The sequence below is a fragment of the Staurois parvus genome, unplaced genomic scaffold (genome assembly GCF_062004578.1).
Source record: "Staurois parvus isolate SC_StPar_1 unplaced genomic scaffold, SC_StPar_1.0 ptg000941l, whole genome shotgun sequence".
Classification (NCBI taxonomy): Eukaryota; Metazoa; Chordata; class Amphibia; order Anura; family Ranidae; genus Staurois; species Staurois parvus.
The window spans coordinates 901,512-925,006 of NW_028318737.1; the positions used below are offsets into that span (position 1 = coordinate 901,512).

The 23,495-nt window shown below is 47.8% G+C and overlaps 2 protein-coding genes across 2 annotated transcripts in view; both read right to left on the reverse strand.

Annotated features, from left to right (window-relative positions):
- Positions 1 to 23,495, reverse strand: part of LOC149441851 (uncharacterized) — a 409,050-nt gene that overhangs the window by 35,047 nt on the left and 350,508 nt on the right. The window lies entirely within an intron of this gene.
- Positions 185 to 22,872, reverse strand: LOC149441853 (uncharacterized). Its single transcript, XM_089656822.1, has 6 exons — positions 22,788 to 22,872; positions 20,911 to 20,975; positions 20,749 to 20,814; positions 19,881 to 20,323; positions 15,358 to 15,452; positions 185 to 2,886 (listed from the first exon to the last, which is right to left on the reverse strand). The coding sequence occupies exons 1-6, from the start codon at positions 22,870 to 22,872 to the stop codon at positions 1,724 to 1,726; spliced, it is 1,917 nt and encodes a 638-aa protein (XP_089512948.1). The 3' UTR covers positions 185 to 1,723.

Genomic DNA, 23,495 nt, shown 5'->3' on the forward strand with positions numbered 1-23,495 from the left:
AAAACGCTTATTTATCTATACGTTCTGGTGAGTGTGCATTCCTTCTGCACCATTTTGCACAACGCCTGAATATGAACTAAGGGAGAGCACTTGAAGTCACTTTGTACTTATCATTATCAACTGTTATATGGACTAATTCCTCTATTCACTGTATATGTATCAGTTTCTTATTTACTTTTAGCGCTGCATTTTATGATATATTTGTTTTTAGGAGGTTTGGTTACCTTATGTTCAGCTGCTACCTTATAGGTGCGCTCGTTTACATTTCTTTTATTATCCGGTATTTGTATGACACCGCCCCTCACATAGTACACTAATAATATGTTGGGGGGTGTGATCTCCGGTATTTGTATGACACCGCCCCTCACATAGCACACTAATAATATGTTGGGGGTGTGATCTCCGGTATTTGTATGAGAAGATCAACATGTGACATGGCTGAATGAATGCTGGTCATATTAGTCCATCTATTCTCTAAGTGGGGCGGTATCTATTGGGCCAATCCCTTTTACAAACCACACATAATATCACCCTTCAAAGTGAAAACAGAAACGATTTGCACAAAATCAAAGAGTAGAAATATTTTCCGGTGGATCCCCTCTACCCAGACCCCATATGTAGACATAGAACAACAAGCTGTGTTCCCTCTCGTGCCGCACTCCTCCAACCACCCAAACCCACACAGAAGCCAAGGGAAATAATGAGAGGAAAGTTCCCCCCTAGTTTGGGGCGGAGTTCTCCTTCCCTCCTGTTGGGGGATGGGAGAAGGATGGACTGAAGACAGAGAGACGCTTCGGGGTCACCACTGTTCTGTAGAGCCTTGAAATGAAGGACATCAACTTCAGAAGTTCTTGTTGTCTGTGTAAAGTTCCCCGATAACGAGATCTGGGCTCTCCCGGCTTCTAGCTCTGTAACCCGCTATATCATTATCAGGAAACCCAACTCCGACACCCAAGAAGGGCTGAAGTTGTGTCCTTCATTTCCAGGATCTACTGACCACTCTGCACCCCGACATTTACTGCACTTCATCCATGTCTTTGGGGGCCTCTCATCTCCTTATCAACTGTTTCTTCCATGATGAAGATCAGCCATGGAGTATATCTGAGGTGTATATCAGGGTGTCAGAAGGGGACAGGAAGGAGCCCCTCTAAGTGTAGACTCACTAATAAATATATTGGTATACAAGGTCAGCAACAAACAGTAAACAGGCTCATCAGTAAAACATCCCCAGGAAGAGGTCCAAGCTCCTTGAGCACACATGACTGTTACAGACATTGCACATGCTCAGAAACATGTTGCGTTCTTCCCAGGCAACATCATCACGCCAGCACTGCGGTCCACACTGCGTTCCAGCCCTGATTTCCAGATGTGGGATGTCTGCTGGCCAGCTTCCTCCCCCATAGACAGCGGCACACACCGATCACGCTGGAGTCCTTCTTCCCGGTGATGTGTTACTGATGAGCATGCTTACTCTGACTTTATGGGAGGGGCCTGCCTTGTATACCAAGAAATGTATTAGGGGGGCTACACTTAGAGGGGCTTTTTCCTGCACCGCTTGTCTTCTTTACATGGCAGCCAGCGTCTGCTCCAAGGACAAGCTTGTCTTTCCTGGATGGACTTTCAAATATGGACATTTCCCGCACTTAAGACACTGATACACCTTGAGGGTTATGTGGGACCCCTGATGTACAGGAAGATAGGACTTCAGTGAGGAACATTTCCCTCACTCAGGACAGGAATATGGCTTCTCCCCCGTGTGCAATCTCTGATGCCTGGAAAGATCAGACTTCTGTGAAAAACATTTCCCACACATAGGACAGGAATACGGCTTCTTCGCTGTGTGGCATCTCTGATGTTTGTAAAGACCGGACTTGTCTGAAAAACATTTCCCGCACTCAGGACAGGAATAAGGCTTCTCACCTGTATGAAATCGCTGATGTGCATAAAGATTGGACTTCTGTGAAAAACATTTTCCGCACTCAGAACAGGAATACGGCTTCTCCCCCGTGTGAGATCTCTGATGGATGTAAAGAATAGACTTCCTTGAAAAACATTTCCCACACTCAGGACATGAAAATGGCTTCTCCCCAGTGTGAGATCTCTGATGTGTGTAAAGATTGGATGTCTTGGAAAAACATTTCCCACACTCAGGACAGGAATACTTTTTCTCCCCCATGTGAGACTCCTGATGTTTGTAAAGACTGAACATCTCTGAAAAACATTTCCCACACTCAGGACAGGAATATGTCTTCTTCTCCATGTGAGATCTCTGATGCCTGTAAAGATTGGACTTCAGTGAGAAACATTTCCCGCACTCAGGACAGGAATATGGCTTCTCCCCAGTGTGAGATCTCTGATGTGCGTAAAGACTGGATTTGTCTGAAAAACATTTCCCACACTCAGGACAGGAATATGGCTTTTCCCCTGTGTGAGATCTCTGATGTGTGTAAAGATTGGTCTTCTGTGAAAAACATTTCCCGCACTCAGGACAGGAATATGGTTTCTCACCTGTGTGGAGCCTCTGATGTATTTGAAGATTGGACTTTCGTGAAAAACATTTCCCACACTCAGAACAGGAATACGGCTTCTGTCCCGTGTGAGATCTTTTATGAACATTAAAATTGGATTTAGATTGGAAACCCTTCCCACACTCAGTACAGGAGAAATTCTTCCCTGTTGGAAGGCCGGCCCGGTCCCGCACAGTCTGAGGTTCCTCAGGATACAAGGAATCCGATGGTCCATCTACACTGGGTGGTGAAGGATGGACATTGGAGGGAGCCGGGTTTTCTCCTGGACTATACTGTGTGATGTCCTCATCTTCTACTTTCCAGTCTGGAGACAAAGTGAGACAATCCTCTGAGGTTTTCCTCATCTCCCGGCCATGGACTAAAATACAAAGACAAAGAGGATTACTAGACAGGAGCTGATTGGTTCCCCCAAACCAGAACTCCACCCACATCAGGCAGCTTGGTCTCTGAGGAGCTTAGAATTCCACCCTCAAGGGAACTAGGAAATGGCTCCTCTGATCTCCTACCAGGTCATTTCTTTATTCATGGACCTTAGTCAGAGAGTGAGGAAACAACCAGAACTGTCTTTTATAGGAGGGACAGTGATGAGGGGATTATAGGACGAGGGTCCCCACCCCCTCTATCACTCATCGCCATCTTCCCAACACAAGAAGTACTGCACTTCCTTATTTACTCCATGATTTAGTCATGAAGAACAGCGGGGCTGAGCCCCACCAGAGGTCAGAGAGTGAGGATGGGGGGAGAACAACCAAGATGAAGACTGGACTGATCCTGAAGACCACCATCATTGGGGTATTGACTCCTCCCTCATTATCACTTTCTGTTTAAGGGTCCAAAGTTGGAGGATGTTATCACATTATTATCACCATGTAAAAGTCTGTGCTCCAATCACATCATCTGATATAAAATGTCCAGCTGGTAGGAAATGGGGGGAGCAAGAGACTCCATATTGTGTGTATATATAGCAGTGGGGGGAGAGCAGAAGTCAGCAGTATGGAATGTACAACATAGAGTATATAATGCAGGGGTCAGGAGTATGTAATGTACAACATAGAGTATATAGTGCAGGGGTCAGGAGTATGTAATGTACAACATAGAGTATATAGTGCAAGGGTCAGGAGTATGTAATGTAAAACAGAGAGTATATAGTGCAGGGGTCAGGAGTATGTAATGTACAACATAGAGTATATAGTGCAAGGGTCAGGAGTATGTAATGTACAACAGAGAGTATATAGTGCAGGGGACAAGAGTATGTAATGTACAACATAGAGTATATAGTGCAGGGGTCAGGAGGATGTAATGTACAACATAGAGTATATAGTGCAGGGGTCAGGAGTATGGAATGTACAACATAGTATATAGTGCAGGGGTCAGGAAGATGTAATGTACAACATAGAGTATATAGTACAGGGGTCAGGAGTATGTAATGTACAACATAGAGTATATAGTACAGGGGTCAGGAGTATGTAATGTACAACATAGAGTATATAGTACAGGGGTCAGGAGGATGTAATGTACAACATAGAGTATAGAGTGCAGGGGTCAGGAGTATGTAATGTACAACATAGAGTATATAGTGCAGGGGTTTAGGAGAATGTAATGTACAACATAGAGTATATAGTGAAGGGGTCAGGATGATGTAATGTACAGCATAGAGTATATAGTGAAGGGGTCAGGAGTATGGAATGTACAACATAGAGTATATAGTGCAGGGGTCAGCAGTATGAAATGTACAACATAGAGTATATAGTGCAGGGGTCAGGAGTATGTAATGTACAACATAGAGTATATAGTGCAGGGGTCAGGAGAATGTAATGTACAACATACAGTATATAGTGAAGGGGTCAGGAGTATGGAATGTACAATAGAGAGTATATAGTGCAGGGGTCAGGAGTATGTAATGTACAACATGGAGTATATAGTGCAGGGGTCAGGAGTATGTAATGTACAACATGGAGTATATAGTGCAGGGGTCAGGAGTATGTAATGTACAACATAGAGTATACAGTGTAAGGGTCAGGACTCATAATATTATTATTCATCAATCAGTAGAAGCTTAAATGTTTCCTGTAGACAAGTTGCAGAGATCCCACACCGCTGCCTCCCATCTCCTGAGACTGCACTCAGTGACTTGGGTCTGAGACACTACAGACATATCCCTCCACCCGGCACAGCCAGCAGATAACAGAGAAGGTCCCCTGGAAGAGTCAGGCACAAGGCAGGAGACCCCAGTCACATGTCCTGGGTGCCTACATTATGCAATGCTTAGAGTAAAAATGAACATTTTTCTGCCAGCTGAACCCCAGAACCTCCATAAATCCAGTCTAGATACATAAATTGTGTCTGCAGCACAGAGAAGGAAGATTATCCGAGAGAAATCCAGGAATACAGGACGGGGAACACAGCTCAGGAAAGTGACCAGGGGATTACAGGCTGATATCACCCAGTCCCCGCCCTACTCTGGACCAATCAGTGAGCAGTATGGGTGGAGGAATGGATTTAGTGTTCATGACCCACCTGTGCTGATCTCTGTAGGAGTGTCCTCCTCTATAAATGTCCCCGTTATTCCATCCTCCTCCATAGACTGCTGATCATCCCTCACATACACCTCTTCTTCTTCTGCTTTCACCTCAAATTCTATATCTATCAGATCTTCATCCTAAACCAAGAGAATGAGAGAAGAGGTCAGCTGTAAAATATGAGATTTATTATTGTGACATCACACACACAATCCACACATTGTCTCCACAAGTCCATGTTCTAGATTCTCCATCCTACCAACTAGGTCTGGACCTGGCCAATAAAACTGGCCCAGGCATTTTAGACTGAGCAGCCCAGTGTAATCCTCCACAGAATGTAGAAAAAGAAAACTTTCCACCCACATATCTCCATCTCTGAGGCACAACACTGCCGGGGGGTGTAGGTGAGGCAGACACAGGAGGAGAGGGAGGGAGGAGGAGGAACAGAACCAGCTCTCTCTCTCTCTCTCTCAACTCCTGTCCACGTGAGAAAAGGGGGGAATGTCACTGCTAGCTCTGGGCTGTAAGAGAGACTCTTTCAGCTCATAGCCCTGCGGCCACTGGGGAGCCACAGTCCAGCCTCCTGGGGCCCCTAACAATAGCATCAGAGCAGCAAGGTCACCCTGCCCCCTGGCTGTCCTCCATGGCTCCAGAGCTGTTTGCCTCTGCCTCACTCCCTCCTCATGCATTGCAGGGTACTAAAGAAATGCAGCAGAGTTCCCAGAGTTTTGGCCCTGTCCACCAGGCAAATACCCAGTGTACCCTAAGACCAGTCCGGGCCTGCCACCAACCTTGTAATGGTGAGGGATGGTGTGACCCTCCTGTGATGAATCTGGGGAATACAGAGGACAGGGACATCTCTCTGGTGGGTTCCTGTAGCTGGATGACTCCACCATGGTGTCCTGGTACAGATCTTTGTGTTCTTCTGGAATCTCTGACTCCTCCATCACCCCATCCTCATCCTCCTCCTCTTTTATCTCTTCTTTAACCTCAACTTTAGGATCTCTCAGGTTTCCACTCTGAATATATAATAAAATGACATCAATGGTAACAATGGAGATAATGTACAGATCCTAATGATACTATCAGTGATTGTTCCTCATCTACCTGATGATGGTGAGGGATGGTGTGACCTTCCTGTGTGGAATCCCGGGAATACAGAGGACGGGGACATCTCTCTGGTGGGTTCCTGGTATTAGGTGGCTCCATCATATCCTTGTGTCCTTCTGAAAACTCCTCCATCACTCCATATTCCTCATCCTCCTCTTTATACTCTTCTTTAACATCAATATTATCATCCCCGAGGATTCCACTCTGAAAGATATAATAAAACATTCATTGTAACAAACATGCTGTGTATAAATCACAACTACCAATAATTGTCATCATCTACCTGATGATGGTGAGGGATGGTGTGACCTTCCTGTGTGGAATCCCGGGAATACAGAGGACGGGGACATCTCTCTGGTGGGTTCCCATGACTGGATCCATCTGTAGGAAACACACACACTGACTGAATCCATTGTTTCTATGTGTTTATCAGATGATGGGGGATCTAGGTGGATCCTCCGTACTGCTCTCTCCTTTACAATAAAGTCTCCTCTTACCCGGTGATGTGAGGGGCGGCTGATTGTCCATCATGACGTCCTTGTAGAGATCCTTGTGTCCTTCTAAATACTCCCACTCCTCCATGGAGAAATAGACAGTGACACCCTGACACCTTATAGGAACCTGACACACACAATGATACAGTCACCATCCAGACACATCCCTTGTCTGTTACTGGAGAATGTCCCAGAATTCCCGGCACCGCTCACCTCTCCTGTCAGCAGCTCCATCATCTTCTTGGTGACTTCTAGAATCTTCTGCATGTTGTGTCTCTCAGGGTTTAGGGAGTCACATGGAGGCACTGTGATGGTCATATGATCACCTGACTTCAGAAGAGGAAATCTCTGTATTGAGGAACCAATAAGAATATCATGTTAGACTCCCAGAATCCTCCTCACCTCTCCGGTCAGGTCTGTGTTTTATTAATAGTGATGAGTGATGTCATGTGACCTCCCAGAATCCTCCTCACCTCTCCGGTCAGGTCTGTGTTTTATTAATAGACATGAGAGTGATGTCATGTGACCTCCCAGAATCCCCCTCACCTCTCCAGTCAGGTCTGTGTTTTATTAATAGAGATGAGAGTGATGTCATGTGACCTCCCAGAATTCTCCTCATCTCTCCGGTCAGTCTGTGTTTTATTAATAGAGATGGGAGTGATGTCATGTGACCTCCCAGAATGCTTCTCACCTCTCTGGTCAGGTCTGTGTTTTATTAATAGAGATAAGAGTGATGTCATGTGACCTCCCAGAATCCTCCTCACCTCTCCGGTCAGCAGGTAGATGATCTCCAGGGTGAGGTTTAGTATCTTCTCAGTCATGTGACTCCGGTCCTCCTCCATCCTCATTGGTGCATCATGTGATCTATACAGGTCTCCTTGTAGACGGATAACTTTGGGAAATGAAAGTAAGAATTACACTCACCGGCCACTTTATTAGGTCCACCTTGCTAGTTCCCAGAAAATTTCCCCCCCACCATGACACCACCAGCCTGAACCGTTGATACAAGGCAGGATGGATCCATGCTTTCATGTTGTTTATGCCAAATTCTGACCCTACCATCTGAATGTCGCAGCAACCAGTCTGCCCATTCTCCTCTGACATCAACAAGGCATTTTCCTCCACACAACTGCAGCTCACTGGGATATTATCCCTTTTTCGGACCATTCACTGGAAACCCTAGAGATGGTTGTGGGTGAAAATGCCAGGAGATCAGCAGTTTTTGAAATACGCAGACCAGCCTGCCTGGCACCAACAACCACACCACATTCAAAGTCACTTAAGTCCCCTTTCTTCCCCATTCTGATACTCAGTTTGAACTTCAGCAAGTTGTCTTCACCACGTCTAGATGCCTAAATGCATTGAGTTGCTGCCATGTGATTGGCTGATTAGCAGTTTGTATTACCCAGCAATTGAACAGGTGGACCTGATAGGGTGGCCAGTGAGTGTATTTGGATGGTATTGGTCACACAATAATAGGATGTGGATGTGAGGGGGGAATAGGAGGGTTGCTGGACATCTAACCACCTCAATACTGGACACTTCCACCCCTTCCTGACCAGAACACTTTTCAGATGTCAGTGCTGTCGCAGTTTGGATGACAATTGTGCGGTCATATACAGTACTATTCTAGGCTCTGCCTAGTCTGTGCAAAAATTGTGTCCCATTCCCAACGTGTCCAACTGCATGAAAATCCATCCAAATTCAATATAAATTCCTCATAAATACTGAATAGAAAAATAAAATCATCAATATTAATAGTTCTTTTATATCAGTTGATGTGTTTCTGCCTCTCCAATCACACTGCGCCAACCGACCGTGCGGAATAAAGTGCCTTGTGCCTCTCCAATCACACTGCGCCAACCGACCGTGCGGAATAAAGTGCCTTGTGCTCCTCCAATCACACTGCGCCAACCGACCGTGCGGAATAATGTGCCTTGTGCTCCTCCAATCACACTGCGCCAACCGACCGTGCGGAATAAAGTGCCTTGTGCTCCTCCAATCACACTGCGCCAACCGACCGTGCGGAATAAAGTGCCTTGTGCTCCTCCAATCACACTGCGCCAACCGACCGTGCGGAATAATGTGCCTTGTGCCTCTCCAATCACACTGCGCCAACCGACCGTGCGGAATAAAGTGCCTTGTGCTCCTCCAATCACACTGCGCCAACCAACCGTGCGGAATAAAGTGCCTTGTGCCTCTCCAATCACACTGCGCCAACCGACCGTGCGGAATAAAGTGCCTTGTGCTTCTCCAATCACACTGCGCCAACCGACCGTGCGGAATAAAGTGCCTTGTGCTCCTCCAATCACACTGCGCCAACCAACCGTGCGGAATAAAGTGCCTTGTGCTCCTCCAATCACACTGCGCCAACCGACCGTGCGGAATAAAGTGCCTTGTGCTCCTCCAATCACACTGCGCCAACCGACCGTGCGGAATAAAGTGCCTTGTGCCTCTCCAATCACACTGCGCCAACCGACCGTGCGGAATAAAGTGCCTTGTGCTTTCACCAAAGGGTGGATCTTGTGCTTCCCTCCAGTGCCCCCCCTCCAGTGCTCTCCCTCCAGTGTAACCCCTCCAGTACTCCCCCTCAGTGCTACCCCTCCAGTGCTCCCCCTCCAGTGCTCCCCCTCCAGTGCTCCCCTCCTCCACCACAGGATGTGGACTCTTACACTGGAATAGGAGTCCTATGTGCTGTGTCATGGTCCTGGTTAGTCTGGAGCTTGTAGTCCTCCTGGATGATTGTGTACAATTCCCCCCCAATATATCATACAACTGATGGTTCATCTCATGATGTATGCAGGGAGGAGATAACAACAATCACCCACATGGTGTCATTCCATTTATTACAAACTTCCTTTACAGCAAACCATATACACTCACATTTGTATATAATATACAAGCAAAATGTCCGACCGAAAGTGTCCCATCCACATGAGTCTCACCATTCGGGAATTACATCACCGCAGCCGTCACTGACGCATTTCCCCTCCTCTAGGGGGCTGTAAGAGGATTGGCTGCTGGTGGTAGATGGTCTTATTTATACTGTGTGTCTCCATATCTCCGAGCCCACTTCCCCTTCCTGTCCTAACCCGGTGTCACCTCCGTGTCCTCCCGTGGCCTTGCGTGGTCATGCAACACTGAATCCAAATGACATTTGTAACATTTTTTAGACAGATAGAGCTTTCTTTGGGTGGTGCAGTATTAATTCACCACTAACGGGGGTCATTTATTGCTAAACAAACAAAAAAAGAACAATAATTTTGAAGAAAAATTTTTTTTGTTTGTTATAAAATTTAGCAAAAAAGCTATTTTTCTCCTTCACTGAATGGCACTCAAGTAGCTGCATTGATGAAGAGGCACTGATGGACACTGATATGCTGCACTGATGGGGATGCAATGATGGGCACTGATGGGGATGCACTGATGGGCACTGATATGCTGCACTGATGGGGCTGCACTGGTGGGCACTAATAATCACAGTAAATGTCCCCTGTCACAGGAAAGCCGGTTATCGGTTTTCCTTTCCTTTCCTCAGACAGTGACAGCGCTGAGGACAGGAAATGCCGATAACCAGCTTTTGTTTACATGTGATCAGCTGTGATTGGATACAGCTGATCACATGGTAAAGAGACAACATCATTGGATCTTTTCCCTGATCAGTGATGCGTTGAGCTCCCCACCAATCCCCATGCTGCGTCCCCCTCCACCTGCACAGCAAGGGAGGACATCATACAACATCCTTCCAGAAGGAGAGAGGTCCTGTCCACCGTCATTGTACAATAGGCCGGGTGGGAACCAGTTCAGGACTTCTGTCCTCCTGGAAACACATTTAGTTTGGAGTGTTTAGTGTTTGATGCATATTTGAGGTCCCGGGACCCTCTTGTCCATCCAGATCAGAAATCCCCTTTTCTCTGTTGGGTTTGTTTGGTCTCTGAACTGGTTTTGATGAGTATTAGATCTGCAGACAAGGAATGATAAATACGATCCTTCCTATGACTTGTTTGCTCTGAGGCCGTGCTGTGAGGTCAATGTCAGCTCATCATGATGTCCAGGAAGGGGAACTTGATGACTTTTGGACGGAGTTGCTGGATAATCAGGATAATTGGCAGAACTCCGGCTGCAAGGCTCCAATCTCTGTCAGCCTGCTGACTGACAGGAGTGATGTCACTGTCACTCTGTGCAGTAAGAGAAGAGATTGGATAGCAGGAGGATGCTACTGGTGGCATAGAGAGCTGTGGGGGAGGAGTCTGTTTTCTTCCCTCCAATGGCAGCCCAGTGTGGGTAGGAGGACAGTAGGGGGTTCTCTTGGTTGCCAAGTATTGTCTGGAATCCAGGACATTGTACAGAGTGGTGGTGGGTTCCTGGGGCTCTGAATTCCAGCACCGGGCACTGCCAGAGCCTGTGTCATGGGAAGGTATTGGAGTGTCTCCTGAAGATGTTCAGCACTGACCCCTGACTACCTTTTAGGCAATGCTGCAGAAACAGACGTCCTCTAAGAAGAGTGCCCACCAAGGGCCCAAAGTCCTTCAACTACTCTACCTCCTTAAGGCCCCGAGCTCCACTACCCCCTCAGGGGCCCCAAAGTTCCTTATCTGTAGTACCCCTGAGAGACCCCTCAGCTCCTCTACTTCCCTCAGACCCCTCAGTATTTCCCTCCCTCTGACACCAATGATGGAACATATTCTTCATGGCCGGCTGGGGAATGTTTCCTTCCTCCTGAGCAGCAATGTAAGGGGCTCTATGCTCCATACTCCTGACCCCGGCACTCCATCATTGTGTTGGCTGCATAGTGTAATGATTGCCCATTGGCTGCCTGTGTAGTGTCATCATTGCCCTTTGTAGGCCATGTATGGTCAGGATGGTCCTTGTCTTGTCTATTTATTGTCAGTGCTGTTTGTTTAGAGGACCATATTACTAGAATTTATCTCCACAATGAGGAGAATGTTCCGGCCCCGGAAGTGGGGGAATGTTCTGCCCCTGAAGGGGTTCATCTGGGTTCCCACACTATATATGTGTGTATCATCATCATAAAAGACGTCACAGTGACTATGGAGGAAGAGGACGGATGTGACTATGGAGGAAGAGGACAGACATGAGTATGGAGGAAGAGGATGGACGTGACTATGGAGGAAGAGGACGGACGTGACTATGGAAGAAGAGGACGAACGTGACTATGGAGGAAGAGGACTGACGTGACTATGGAGGAAGAGGACTGACGTGACTATGGAGGAAGAGGACTGACGTGACTATGGAGGAAGAGGACGGACGTGACTATGGAAGAAGAGGATGGACGTGACTATGGAAGAAGAGGACGAACGTGACTATGGAGGAAGAGGACTGACGTGACTATGGAGGAAGAGGACTGACGTGACTATGGAGGAAGAGGACTGACGTGACTATGGAGGAAGAGGACGGACGTGACTATGGAGGAAGAGGACGGACGTGACTATGGAGGAAGAGGACGGACGTGACTATGGAGGAAGAGGACGGATGTGACTATGGAGGAAGAGGAGGGACGTGACTATGGAGGAAGAGGACGGACATGACTATGGAGGAAGAGGAGGGACGTGACTATGGAGGAAGAGGATGGATGTGACTATGGAGGAAGAGGACGGACATGACTATGGAGGAAGAGGAGGGATGTGACTATGGAGGAAGAGGACAAATGTGACGATGGAGGAAGAGGACGGACATGACTATGGAGGAAGAGGATGGACATGACTATGGAGGAAGAGGACAGATGTGACTATGGAGGAAGAGGACAGATGTGACTATGGAGGAAGAGGATGGACATGATGATGGAGGAAGAGGACACACATGACAGGGGGTTACTGGGTGTAAATAGAAAAAAAAACCTTATTCCCTCCTAGATTGTAAGCTCCCAGGATCAGGCCCTCCTATCCCTCTTGTATTGAACTGTATTGTTGCTGTATTGTCTTCCATTATATTGTACAGCGCTGAGCAAACTGTTGGCGCCATAAATCCTGTATAATGATAATTACCTCCTCTGCTACCACTTCCACCGTCTCCTCTCTACTTCCGGTCTGTACCTGACATCACTTCCTGGCTGTATCTGACATCACTTCCTGTCTATTCCTGACATGACTTCCTGTCTGGGTAGAAGTGAGATCCCCACCTTGTGGAGCTCAGAGGAACTGCAGCCCCGAGAAGCGTCTGGTAGTGTGACCCCGGCCTTGTGCTGGGTGTGTATGGACTGTAGATCCTTATAGAGGGGTCACCTCCACTCCCACCAAGGGGGACAGAAATATATGACTGCTCGGGGGAGGGGTTTTGGCCCCTTTGATTTTGCAGTAACATTGATTGCAGATTTAGTCCTGTAGAACATCTGGTATATGGATACAAAGCCCCCCAGCTGGGAGTAAAGGGTGGAAATGGCTGGTGACCCCCAGATTTGGGCAATGATGTCATCACTATAAATGGATAAAACCCGCGCTATGTGTAACAACTCCAAACCTACAAAAACCTTCTAGCGGACTGCTGCTGTAACAAAGGGAAGGATTCCCTGTCATCTAGAAGAGCATTATGTGTCACAGCGCTGTCCTATTGTGTGTGCACAGAAATCATCACAAATACACTACAAATATGTGGAGACATTCAGAGATAAAGAGCTCGGGGCTCCAAATCCTATTCTCTGCACATCCACTGCTTCCACTTTACACCCACTTCATTGGTCTTATGGGGTTTATCAATAAATGAAGGAAACTGAACCGTGTGCAAATCCATCCACAACATAAAGTGCTTTGTGCTCAAGATGCTGCTCCCTGCAGATCCACTGCTTCCACTTTACACCCACTTCATTCATCTCATCAGATTTGCTGCTATAGGAAGTCATTTATAATGATGTCCCATCTCGCTTTTTGTAAACATAATTGTGCAGCTAATTGGCCACTAGGATTACTTTTACATGAAAGCCGCCCACCAGCTAATAAACCAGCACTAGAAAGATGCCTGTAGCTGCAAGCATCCTCCCGGTATAACCACTCCAAGTCCAGCGACGTTCCAGTACATTGCTGGTCCATGTTGGACATATATGTACCAGCAGAGAACACGGACATACGATGAATCGGGTCTGCGGACCAATATGACTGCAATTCATTCTTTTCTGTAATGTCCATGTTGGGGGTTCGGCCCAAAAATTTTTTAATTTCATAAACGGTGATAGAGTTCCATGTGAATTGTGTGACAAGAGCTGAATTTGGGGGGCGGCCATGTATTGTGGTGTATAAATTGCCTTGGCCCACAATTGGTACAAATCTTCTGTGAAGAACAGTGGAGGGGCTGAACACTAGTGCTGGCAGTGACCGGGCCGATCCGGCTAACACTGAGTATTGGGGACACTATACAAGGCCGGCACTAGTATAGTTCTGTTCATGATCAATATATTGATCCGTACAAACACTATACTAGTAATGGCGGTGATCAGCGACCTATAGCGTGAGTGCCACAGTGTGCGGCCAATCTAACGCCAGCTGACCCTGGCTGGGAGGGGCTTACTGACCCTGACACTATGTGATGTCACTAGTGGCAGGAATACAGAGATCAGTGATACATTCTATATACTGACACTGTACTAATGGCACTGGCTGGGTGACGGGGCCATCAAAGGGTTAAATGTGCTAATCTAACGTGTGTGTACAATGTAGTGGTGCTTTTACTCTGTGCCGTGTTCTCTCTTCTCTCCCTGGACTGACCGGGGGGGCAGTGGGGGGGTGCAGGCGCATTGACACCCCAAAACAGGAAGTGATGCAGATTACGCCACTTTGCCAAGAGCTGCTGCTCGCCCACAAAATGCGGGTAAGTGGTTGGCAAGTAGTTAAAAAAAAACCTTAAAAAAATTTAAAACAAAATTCTCAATATGGTATTTAATTTTATTTTTTAATACTTGTATCAGAATAGTAGGATGTTACCATAGTAACCATTGTACTACTGTGGAGGGAGGGGGTGATCAGGAATTTTTGTTTCCACACTTTTCTTTGCAGGAGAAATAATGGTCATTTCTCCTGCAATGCAAAGCTTGCTGTCAGAACCGAACTCATTCATCAACTGTCATCAGTGAGTTAGATTTTTGACAGCTCAAGATAGTGATCTGTGATTGGCTGGAGCTGGTCACATGGTACATGGTGTTGTGATTGGCCCCATGTATCATGTGACAGCTGTGGGCCAATCACAGCTCACTAAGAGGAGAAGCAGAGCTGTTATGAATGAGATTGATTCATAACAACAGCTTACATTGGGATCACCTAGAGATCACATGATCCCCGGGTCACAATCACTGGGATCTTCATTCCGCTGTATCCACCAGACACAGCAGTCGGGGGAGGGGAGTGCTGTGTTTCGGCTCGGTTTGTGCGGCGCCCCCCTATTTTAGTACAGCCAGAGTGACGTACAAGTACATTGCTTTGCCTGTAGCTGCCGCCTGGCCACAGTACATTGCGGGTGGGAAGCGGGTAATCTAGGACTAAGGATTCCAAGCTCACTCCTTGGGCCATGATATCATCCAGGCAAGAAATGTAAGTTCTGTGTTCCAATTATGAGGTGACAACAGCATAGAGTGCTTTCAGGATAATGGACAAAGGTAGACAAGCATTGCATGCTGTTGTTGTGTGAAGCAAGTCTGTCTCCTTTTTTATTACAGATAATATATTTTGTTTGGCTTTTTCTACATTGTTCCCCGATCCTGACATTCGTGGCCTCCTGGGCTGGATGTGCCGCTGGATCCAGGCCCTGGAGCAAGTCCTGGAGGTGGAACCAGACGAGGACCAGCCCAGCCTTGGAGCCTATTTCAGGCAGCAATTTTAGTTTAGTTACAATGTTTTATGATGTTTTATAGTTTTCTATTGATTGTTGGTAATAAATGTTCTATTTCTCTTGGACAGTGCCCTGTGTTGTGGCCTTCTTCAGCCTTTGCAGGTCGGCAATCTTCTTCATTGCAGTTGGAGCTGATCTGCATGTCCCTAAAGCATTGCAGGACTCTGCTAGCTCCAGCTGCACTGGACAATCTTGCTTACCTGGAATTTCTGGTAATGTCCAAACGAAGTGTTTTCTGGCAAGTCCAGCTTTAGGACTGTAGCAGATAGGATTGCATGTTTCCGAGAGGTAAACCAGCTCCTTCCATCCTAAGCTGGGATACATAAAGATTGAAGTTGTCTGCTTGCTGTCTGCAGCTACTCCCAATCTTGGTTTGCTTCCTCTTGTGAAATGCTGCAACAGTTTACACAGAACACTCCATTCACGTTACATTGTTCACGTTTGGAGTAGCTCTTCATTCCATCCAGGGACTTCTACATAGCTTGGTGGAGTGGAGTTGTGCAGACTGCCAAAAGGGGGGTGCAACCAAGTAGACAATGTGTGGGGGGATCCTGTGACCCAACTCTGTCAAGATGTCTCCCATCACCTCATCTCTAGTTGGGATTGGCATTACACAGAAGTCACATGACTTGAAAGCTGCTCTTGGAAGGACTATCAGTTATGGATGAGACCAGTTACATGCAATGTCCCCCAGAAAAGAAGGGGCCCTAATGGGCAAATTGTCTATCTGCTCCACACATACCACTTGGATCCAACTTGTTCCTCATTCACATGTCAGTGTTTTGACAACAAGAGGTGGGGAGGGAATGAAGTGAGGAACAAGTGTCCACTGGGCACATAAATTCCATAGGCACACACGTCTAGAATCAGGCAGCTAAAGATCCTATGCTCCCCAACCAATCTCGGGGCAAGATGTTACACGGGGTGTAAAGCAGACTTAGTCTGGGTCCAGTTAGTCCAGCATAATGATAGTCCAAACAACAGAAGGCCTTCTTCTTATTCTCCCAACTTTTCTGTGTCTCTAGCATTCCTTGGCAGGCTTACTGTGTGTAAGTTGTGTCCTGGTGTCACGCCTGGTGTCCTGGATATTACACACTTCTTGTATAGTGTGTGTCAATGAAGTAGCACAGGGAACATATTTGGACAGCAGTGTCAGTCTCTGGGGAGGTGAGTGTTCCATGCAGGAGTCTTGGCCAAAATCAGCACCCCAAAAAGACAAAAGCTAGCCGACACTTAGAAAACAAGCTGCAATATTGTGTGTTCCCATATTGGGGAACGTTAGCCTTGCCCACAGAGTCCACTGAGAATTCTAAGCTCCCTTGGGACAGCCAAATGGTTATTATTATTATTATTATTATACAGTATTTATAAAGCGCCAATAGTTCGCTCAGCGCTGTACATTACAAAGGGGGTCAGAACATGTGACAGAACAATACCAATACAATGCAAAACATGAGGGGATCGAGGGCCCTGCTCTTTCGAGCTTACAATCTAGGAGGGAGGGGATGGTGGTACAGGAGGAGATAGCTGTGGGGGATGGAATGGTAGGAAGAGTGGAGGAGGTCGGCAAGTTAGCAGGGGGTGGGGTAGGCTTCCCTGAAGAGATGGGTTTTCAGGGTGCGCCTAAAGGAGAGGAGAGTAGGTGATAATCTGATGGGTTGGGGCAGGGAGTTCCAGAGGATGGGTGTCAGGAATGGACTGGCCAGCTATGGTGGGACTCACCTGCCTTTTGATCTGCAGTACCAGGGCTGGCCAGCGGGTGTTCCCAGCAATCAGAGACTCAACGTTGCAGCCAGCTAACACCTGTAACTGATTATGCTGGGGTATTTAAGGGATGGCCAGACCCACAGACTCGGCCTTGGTGTGTGTTTGTCCTGGGCCCTGTATCCTGTTTCTGTCCTGCATCCTGTTTCTGAACCGCTGCTGACTTCTCCTGCTCTGATCCCGGCTCGCTTCTGACCATCCCTCTGTCTGACCCTCTGTACCTCGCTGCTTGCTACCTGCTGTACCTGGCCTGTGACCCCGACCATTCTCTGCTTGCTCCCCCTGTACCTACCTGCCCAATTGATATTGACCCGGCCTGCCTGACGACGCTTGCTTGTATGTACTGTTATCTGTGGGTGGTTGGTTGGGTTTGTTTGCACTGTATTATGTTTAGTATTGCACTGCGTTTATGTTTGTATGGTTAGTGTTAATAAATTATATTGTTTATCACATTTCTGAAGTCTGCGTTTCCCTGCATCAGTCACACATCTCTGGTCATACCTGGGAGCCCTGACAATGGGTGACACCCTGGAGAAGTCCTGGAGGCGGGCATGGGAGGAGGAGACCAGGGAACTAGAGAGAAGGAGGTCTTGTGAGGAGCGGAGTGTGTGTGCTGGGCGGTACTTGGATATTAGGTCAGTGATGTAGTACGGGGCAGTATGGTGGACAGCTTTGTACGTCAGTGTTAGGATTTTGAATTTGATCCGTTGCGCAATCGGAAGCCAGTGGAGGGATTGGCAGCGGGGGGTGAAGGATACTGGAGGCCAGTGGAGGGATTGGCAGAGGGGGGTGGCGGAGATGGAGCGGTTGGAAAGGTGAATGAGTCTGGCAGCTGTATTCAGGATCGACTGAAGCGGGGATAGCCAGCGGCAAGGCAGGCCAGTGAGGAGGGAGTTGCAGTAGTCGAGTCGTAATATGATGAGGGAGTGGATGAGCTGTTTAGTGGTTTCTGGGGTTAGGAACGTGCAGAGTCTGCATGTTGCGGAGGTGGAGGCGGCACGAGCTTGTTAAAGATTGGACTTGGGGCTGGAAGGATAGGTTGGAGTCCAGAATGACACCAAGTACTCTGGCCTGCGGGGCGGGTTTGATGGTGGCGTTGTTGAACGTGATGGAGAAGTCAATGGGGGGTGGGGTTCGGGCTGGGGGGAAGACAAGAAACTCGGTTTTGGAGAGGCTCAGTTTAAGGAAGTGGAGCGACATCCAATCTGATATGTCACTCAGTAGGTGTGTGATTCGGGCGGAGACTGAGGGGGTGAGGTGGGGGTTGAGAGATAGATTTGTGTGTCGTCGGCATATAGGTGGTAGTTGAAGCCGTGAGAGTGTATGAGTTGGCCAAGGGAGGAGGTGTAGATGGAGAAGAGAAGGGGCCCGAGGACAGAGCCTTGAGGGACCCCAACAGAGAGGGAAGTGAGAGGGAGGTGGTAGCATTATAGGTAACACTGAAAGAGCGTTGTGACAGGTAGGATGAGAGCCAGGAGAGAGCAGAATCTCTGAGGCCGAGGGAGTGTAGTTTTTTGAGGAGGAGGGGGTGGTCGACTGTGTCGAAGGCCGCAGAGAGGTCAAGGAGTAGGAGCACTGAGTAGTGGCCATTAGCTTTGGCGGTTAGCAGGTCGTTGGAGAGTTTGAGTAAGGCGGTTTCGGTGGAGTGTAGGGGACGGAAGCCGGACTGTAGGGGGTCGAGGGGTTGTTGTCGTTGAGGTGAGAGCTGAGGCGGGTGTAGACGAGGCGCTCGAGGAGTTTGGATGTAAATGGAAGCAGGGAGATGGGTCTGAGGTTGTTCGGGTCATTGGGATCCAGGGAGGGCTTTTTAAGTATGGGGGTGATGTGTGCATGTTTCATATTAGCAGATAATGGCCAAACGCTACATGTGCAAGAGAACTTGTGTGATGGGGAACAGCTAAAACTATTTGCAGGACAGACCACCAGGTGAAAACAGCAGAAAGGCCAAAGAGTCTAACCACCAATGCCTCTGGAAGGGTCACCTTTTAGTTTTCTTTCTGAAGTGCTGCTTTTTTAGTGTTCGCTATTTGGAATTATTGGTAGCCATACTCAGAAAAGCGCCTGTGTTGGATTCCCTACATGACCAAGCCACCATTATTACCCCAGATGCATTTCTGACAATTTGAAAGACACGTTCTGCTATTTTACAAATAATGTTTATTACAAACACAAACATAATACAAAATGTTTGGGAGGAGGAGGCTGCTGCTGCAGAGGAGGGTGGGTGGGAGGTTTGGGGAGGTACAGTGTGTGGAGGGGCTGGGAAAGAGTGGTGGGAATAGAGGGCTGGTGAAGGGGTTTAACGGGGGGTGAAGGAAAGGTGGGAACGGAAGGCAGGGAGGATGCAGGGAGGGGCTGGGAAAAGACGGATTGGGAGGGAGTGCTGGGGAAGGGATTGAACCTGGGGTGATGGAAAGGCGGGAATGGAAGAGTGATGGGGAGAGAGTATGTGGGGAGAGGCATTTGAGGGCTGAGGAGAGTGGGCAGGATGTGGAAGGTAAGGGTGGAAATGGGATTGAGAGGAGGGGCATGTAGAAACAAGGGGAGGGGGTGTGAAAGTGGGGGTGTGGTCAAGGGGCAAAGTGGAGTGTGAGGAAGGTGCAGAAGAGGGATCCATGGGGAAGGAGGCATACTGGTCTTCCGGTGGGGTTTCTTGAGGGGGTTGTTCCAGAGTGGGTCGTTCCAGATTTGGCACCTCCAAAGCCTGTTCCCCTGCTGATTCCCCGGCACTTTCTACAGGGAAACTCTGTGGCAACCTTGGCATTGGCCCCAAACTACTACTGCACGGGGGTTGGGAGCCTCTGGCCGAAGGTGCATTTTGTTCAGCCCCTGCTTGACATAAGGCCCGGATATCATGACTAAGGTCCTGCAGCGCTGCAGTCTGATCCCTGACCGTGGTGACAAGTCCAAGCAGGGCTTCATGTTGGAGCCCCAGTAACCTTTCTATATTACTGGATGCATTAGAAAGCCTCCTTTGCTCCCATAATCTCTCCATGTTGAACAGTCTTTCCCCAAGCTCGAGAAGGCGGCTGGGTCCAGGTAGACGGGGTGCAGATCCAGCTGGATCCAATGTTGGCTGCAAGGAGAAACAAACAAAAAAATGAAAGAGTGTAACACACAGCACAAGGGTACAGTAGGACAGGGGGCTCGTCTGACACCAAACACTAGATCATGTTCTTGTCCCACCCCTAGGACCAGGTATTGGTGAATGCCTTTCCCTGACACATTACACTGGATCAGCATTTGACCGAAATGAATGGTTTGGCATCTTTACCCAGACTGATACCTTCCTGCTCTGAAATGTGATCTGATTTGGATTTTGACAAAGTTAAATGCTAAAATGCTGATTTGTCACATGCACATCACTCCCTCCAGCTCCTGACTAAGCAATGATCTGAAAAAAGTAAATTACACATCACGTTGCCAAATCCTGCCAGCCAGGAACGGAGTTATACTCTAAATGGGTGACTCATTAGGGAGAACATCTTTAGCATCTCTTACCGGATGTTCAGGCAACTCAGATGGAGCTGATGGCATTTCACACAAGTTTGGAGTGCCTGAACTTCCCTGCACCAGAAAACAAAAAAAAAATGCATGACATTTCCCAAATACACATGTAACATATATTTGTACATCCCCACCCCATTACAGCAGTTCCCGTACCCCAACATCAAATGCAGATTCTTCTCCCACTCCAACAGCTGGGGCCTCCAGGGGCAAAACATGATCTGCAAATAGAGTTCAAGATGATGATTAGTAACAGATACTAGTTAGGCTGTATGTATGATGTGCCATTTGTGACCAAGGTTTGAGGGATTGCTCATTGGTATGTTCTTCACTCCAGTTTATCCAGACAAATAGGACACTGGCAGCCACAGCCCAGGAGACTGGTAGGGAGTAGAAAGAGGCTCAGGAGCAGGGGCCACAAGAATGAGGGGCCACCTTTCCTGCCAAAAAAGGAGGCATATGTGTTAGGACGGCTTCATTATGCCCATAGGCTACTGCAGCCATTTTGACTATGGGCTTCAAACATTAAAGCAAAAGATATAACATTTGTCTTTAAGGGTTAAGGCTGAGGAATCGAGTGCTGATGTCATTCACTGGGTGGAGCTCTGACTTCTCTTTCTCTCTATTCAGCTTGGAGGAAGCATCATTCTGCCGTTGCTCTTGAAGCATCACATGGATCTTCCTTCTTACACTGACTTGGTCACGCCGGCCACCTGAAACCCTCAGCCTGAGCTGTCTGGGTTTATGAGACTTAAAACATTGCCTCACATTGGGCCTAGTTGAATTACCACTGTGCAAACACAACATGTCTTCACTAAGACAGCCAGGACTGTCCCACTGCCAAGGATGAACTCGGCTTATAGTCCTAGAGTGCTTCTGTGCGTGTTTACCTTAGTTTTCCCAGAAGGAATTGACACCTGTAATTCAGAACCTTGGACCCCTATTGTTACTGGATCATCTTTATTGAAGTTTACCAAAGCTCTCTCGTGTGTGGCCAAGGTATCCCCCATGTCCACAGGGATCTCAGTCTCCATTTTGGACTTTATGGCTGTTTTTGCTCAGATATCGGGGCACTCTACCCTCAAAGGCTCCACATGGTCCCCTGCAGATTGTCTGTGATTGGCCTAAAACTTCTATTCATGCTGGCCATGTTGACCTTGTCAGTGTATCTGAGAATTCCAACAGTCTACCTCTGGTTGGGGTCATTGCAGTCTCCTGAAGTGGACACAGATTTACCGGGGTTGTTTCAAACCTTATAGATGTACTACCCGTCATCTGGAGAATCAGCCTCTTGTTCTAGGCCTTGGGTTTTTTAAAGGTCACTGTTGGGCAAGGTTGCTCATTTCCTTTAGGGCAGGAGCGTCAAACTGGCGGCCCTCCAGCTGTTGTGAAACTACAAGTCTCATCATGCCTCTGCCTTTGGGAGTCATGCTTGTAACTGTCAATCTTGCAATGCCTCATGGGACTTGAAGTTTGGCAACAGTTGGAGGATCACCAGGTTTGACACCTGTGCTTTAGGGTTTTAATTCCTCCCCTTATAAGTCAGGATCATTCTCCCTTCCTCATCTTTCAGGGTGTGTAGGGTGCCAAGGGATTACTCTCATAATTTAGACTCCCTTTTTCAATTGTAACTCAGTTCTTGTCATCAACCCCTCATGCCTGGGAGCCTGAACTTGGGGCAAAACATCTAAATGGTCTCTGTAGACCAAGTACTTTCAGATATTACTTGTCTGCCTTTTTGTCTGAAAGGGGTATTTTTTCCCTTCACCATGAAAGTCTTGGGGCTCCAATCTGTTTCCTGAGAACAGTTCCATCTCATCAAGCATCCCCTCCATGACTTGGTACTCTGACCTGAGCTCCACTGGAAATCCCTCACGTATTGAAGAGTCTTCCTTATGGAACGGTCTGGGAGTTTTCCCTGTGGCAGGTCTAGTGGCCTAGTCCCTATGCTGTACTGCACTGAGAGTGTTACGTTTCACTATACTGTCCTCGTATATAAGAATTTGCAATCTGGTTCTCTTCTGATTCAGTACCTGAAAGCTGTTGATTTCCCAACTGGCAGGAATACTTAATTGCTGGATGGCCCTGTGCTCTCCACATTGTCAGCAAGAAGATCATGCTGGGGTCCTGCTGCTAGTTCCCCCAGCAGGTAGGGAGTCTGCCTGGAGACCTTTGTGGGACATGGTCACTGGAGGTTAAGTTCTCATTTGATGACCGATGTGCAGTTCCTCCAGACTCCTTCCCTTGCTCCTGTTCCTAATCAGGTAGACAATCTAGGATCCCTTCCCCCTTCCCCTCTCCTCAGCTGAGGATGCTTTGTTGGACCATGCTCCATGATTAGATGTACGCAGTTTTGCTTAGAGGCACCGATGGGTGTTTAGGCACATGGGTCCCTGTGCATCCTTATGACCTGCTGGTGTTTTGTGCACCATATGGGTTGTGCCATATTTCTTCTCTCTGCTTAGCCCTGTGGAGGTGTCCTGTCACTTTTTCCTCTTCTAGTCAAGCCCTTAGGTACCCTAAGGGTTCTTTCCTACCAGCCTTCAAGAGCTGGATGGCTGTCTGATATGAAGGATGGGACATTCTGGGTAGTCTGTCTCTCTCTCTGATATGAAGGACGGGACATTCTGAGTCGTCTGTCTCTCCCTCTGATATGAAAGATGGGACATTCTGGGTAGTCTGTCTCGGTCTTCTAATATGAAGGATGGGACATTCTGGGTAGTCTGTCTCTCTCTCTGATA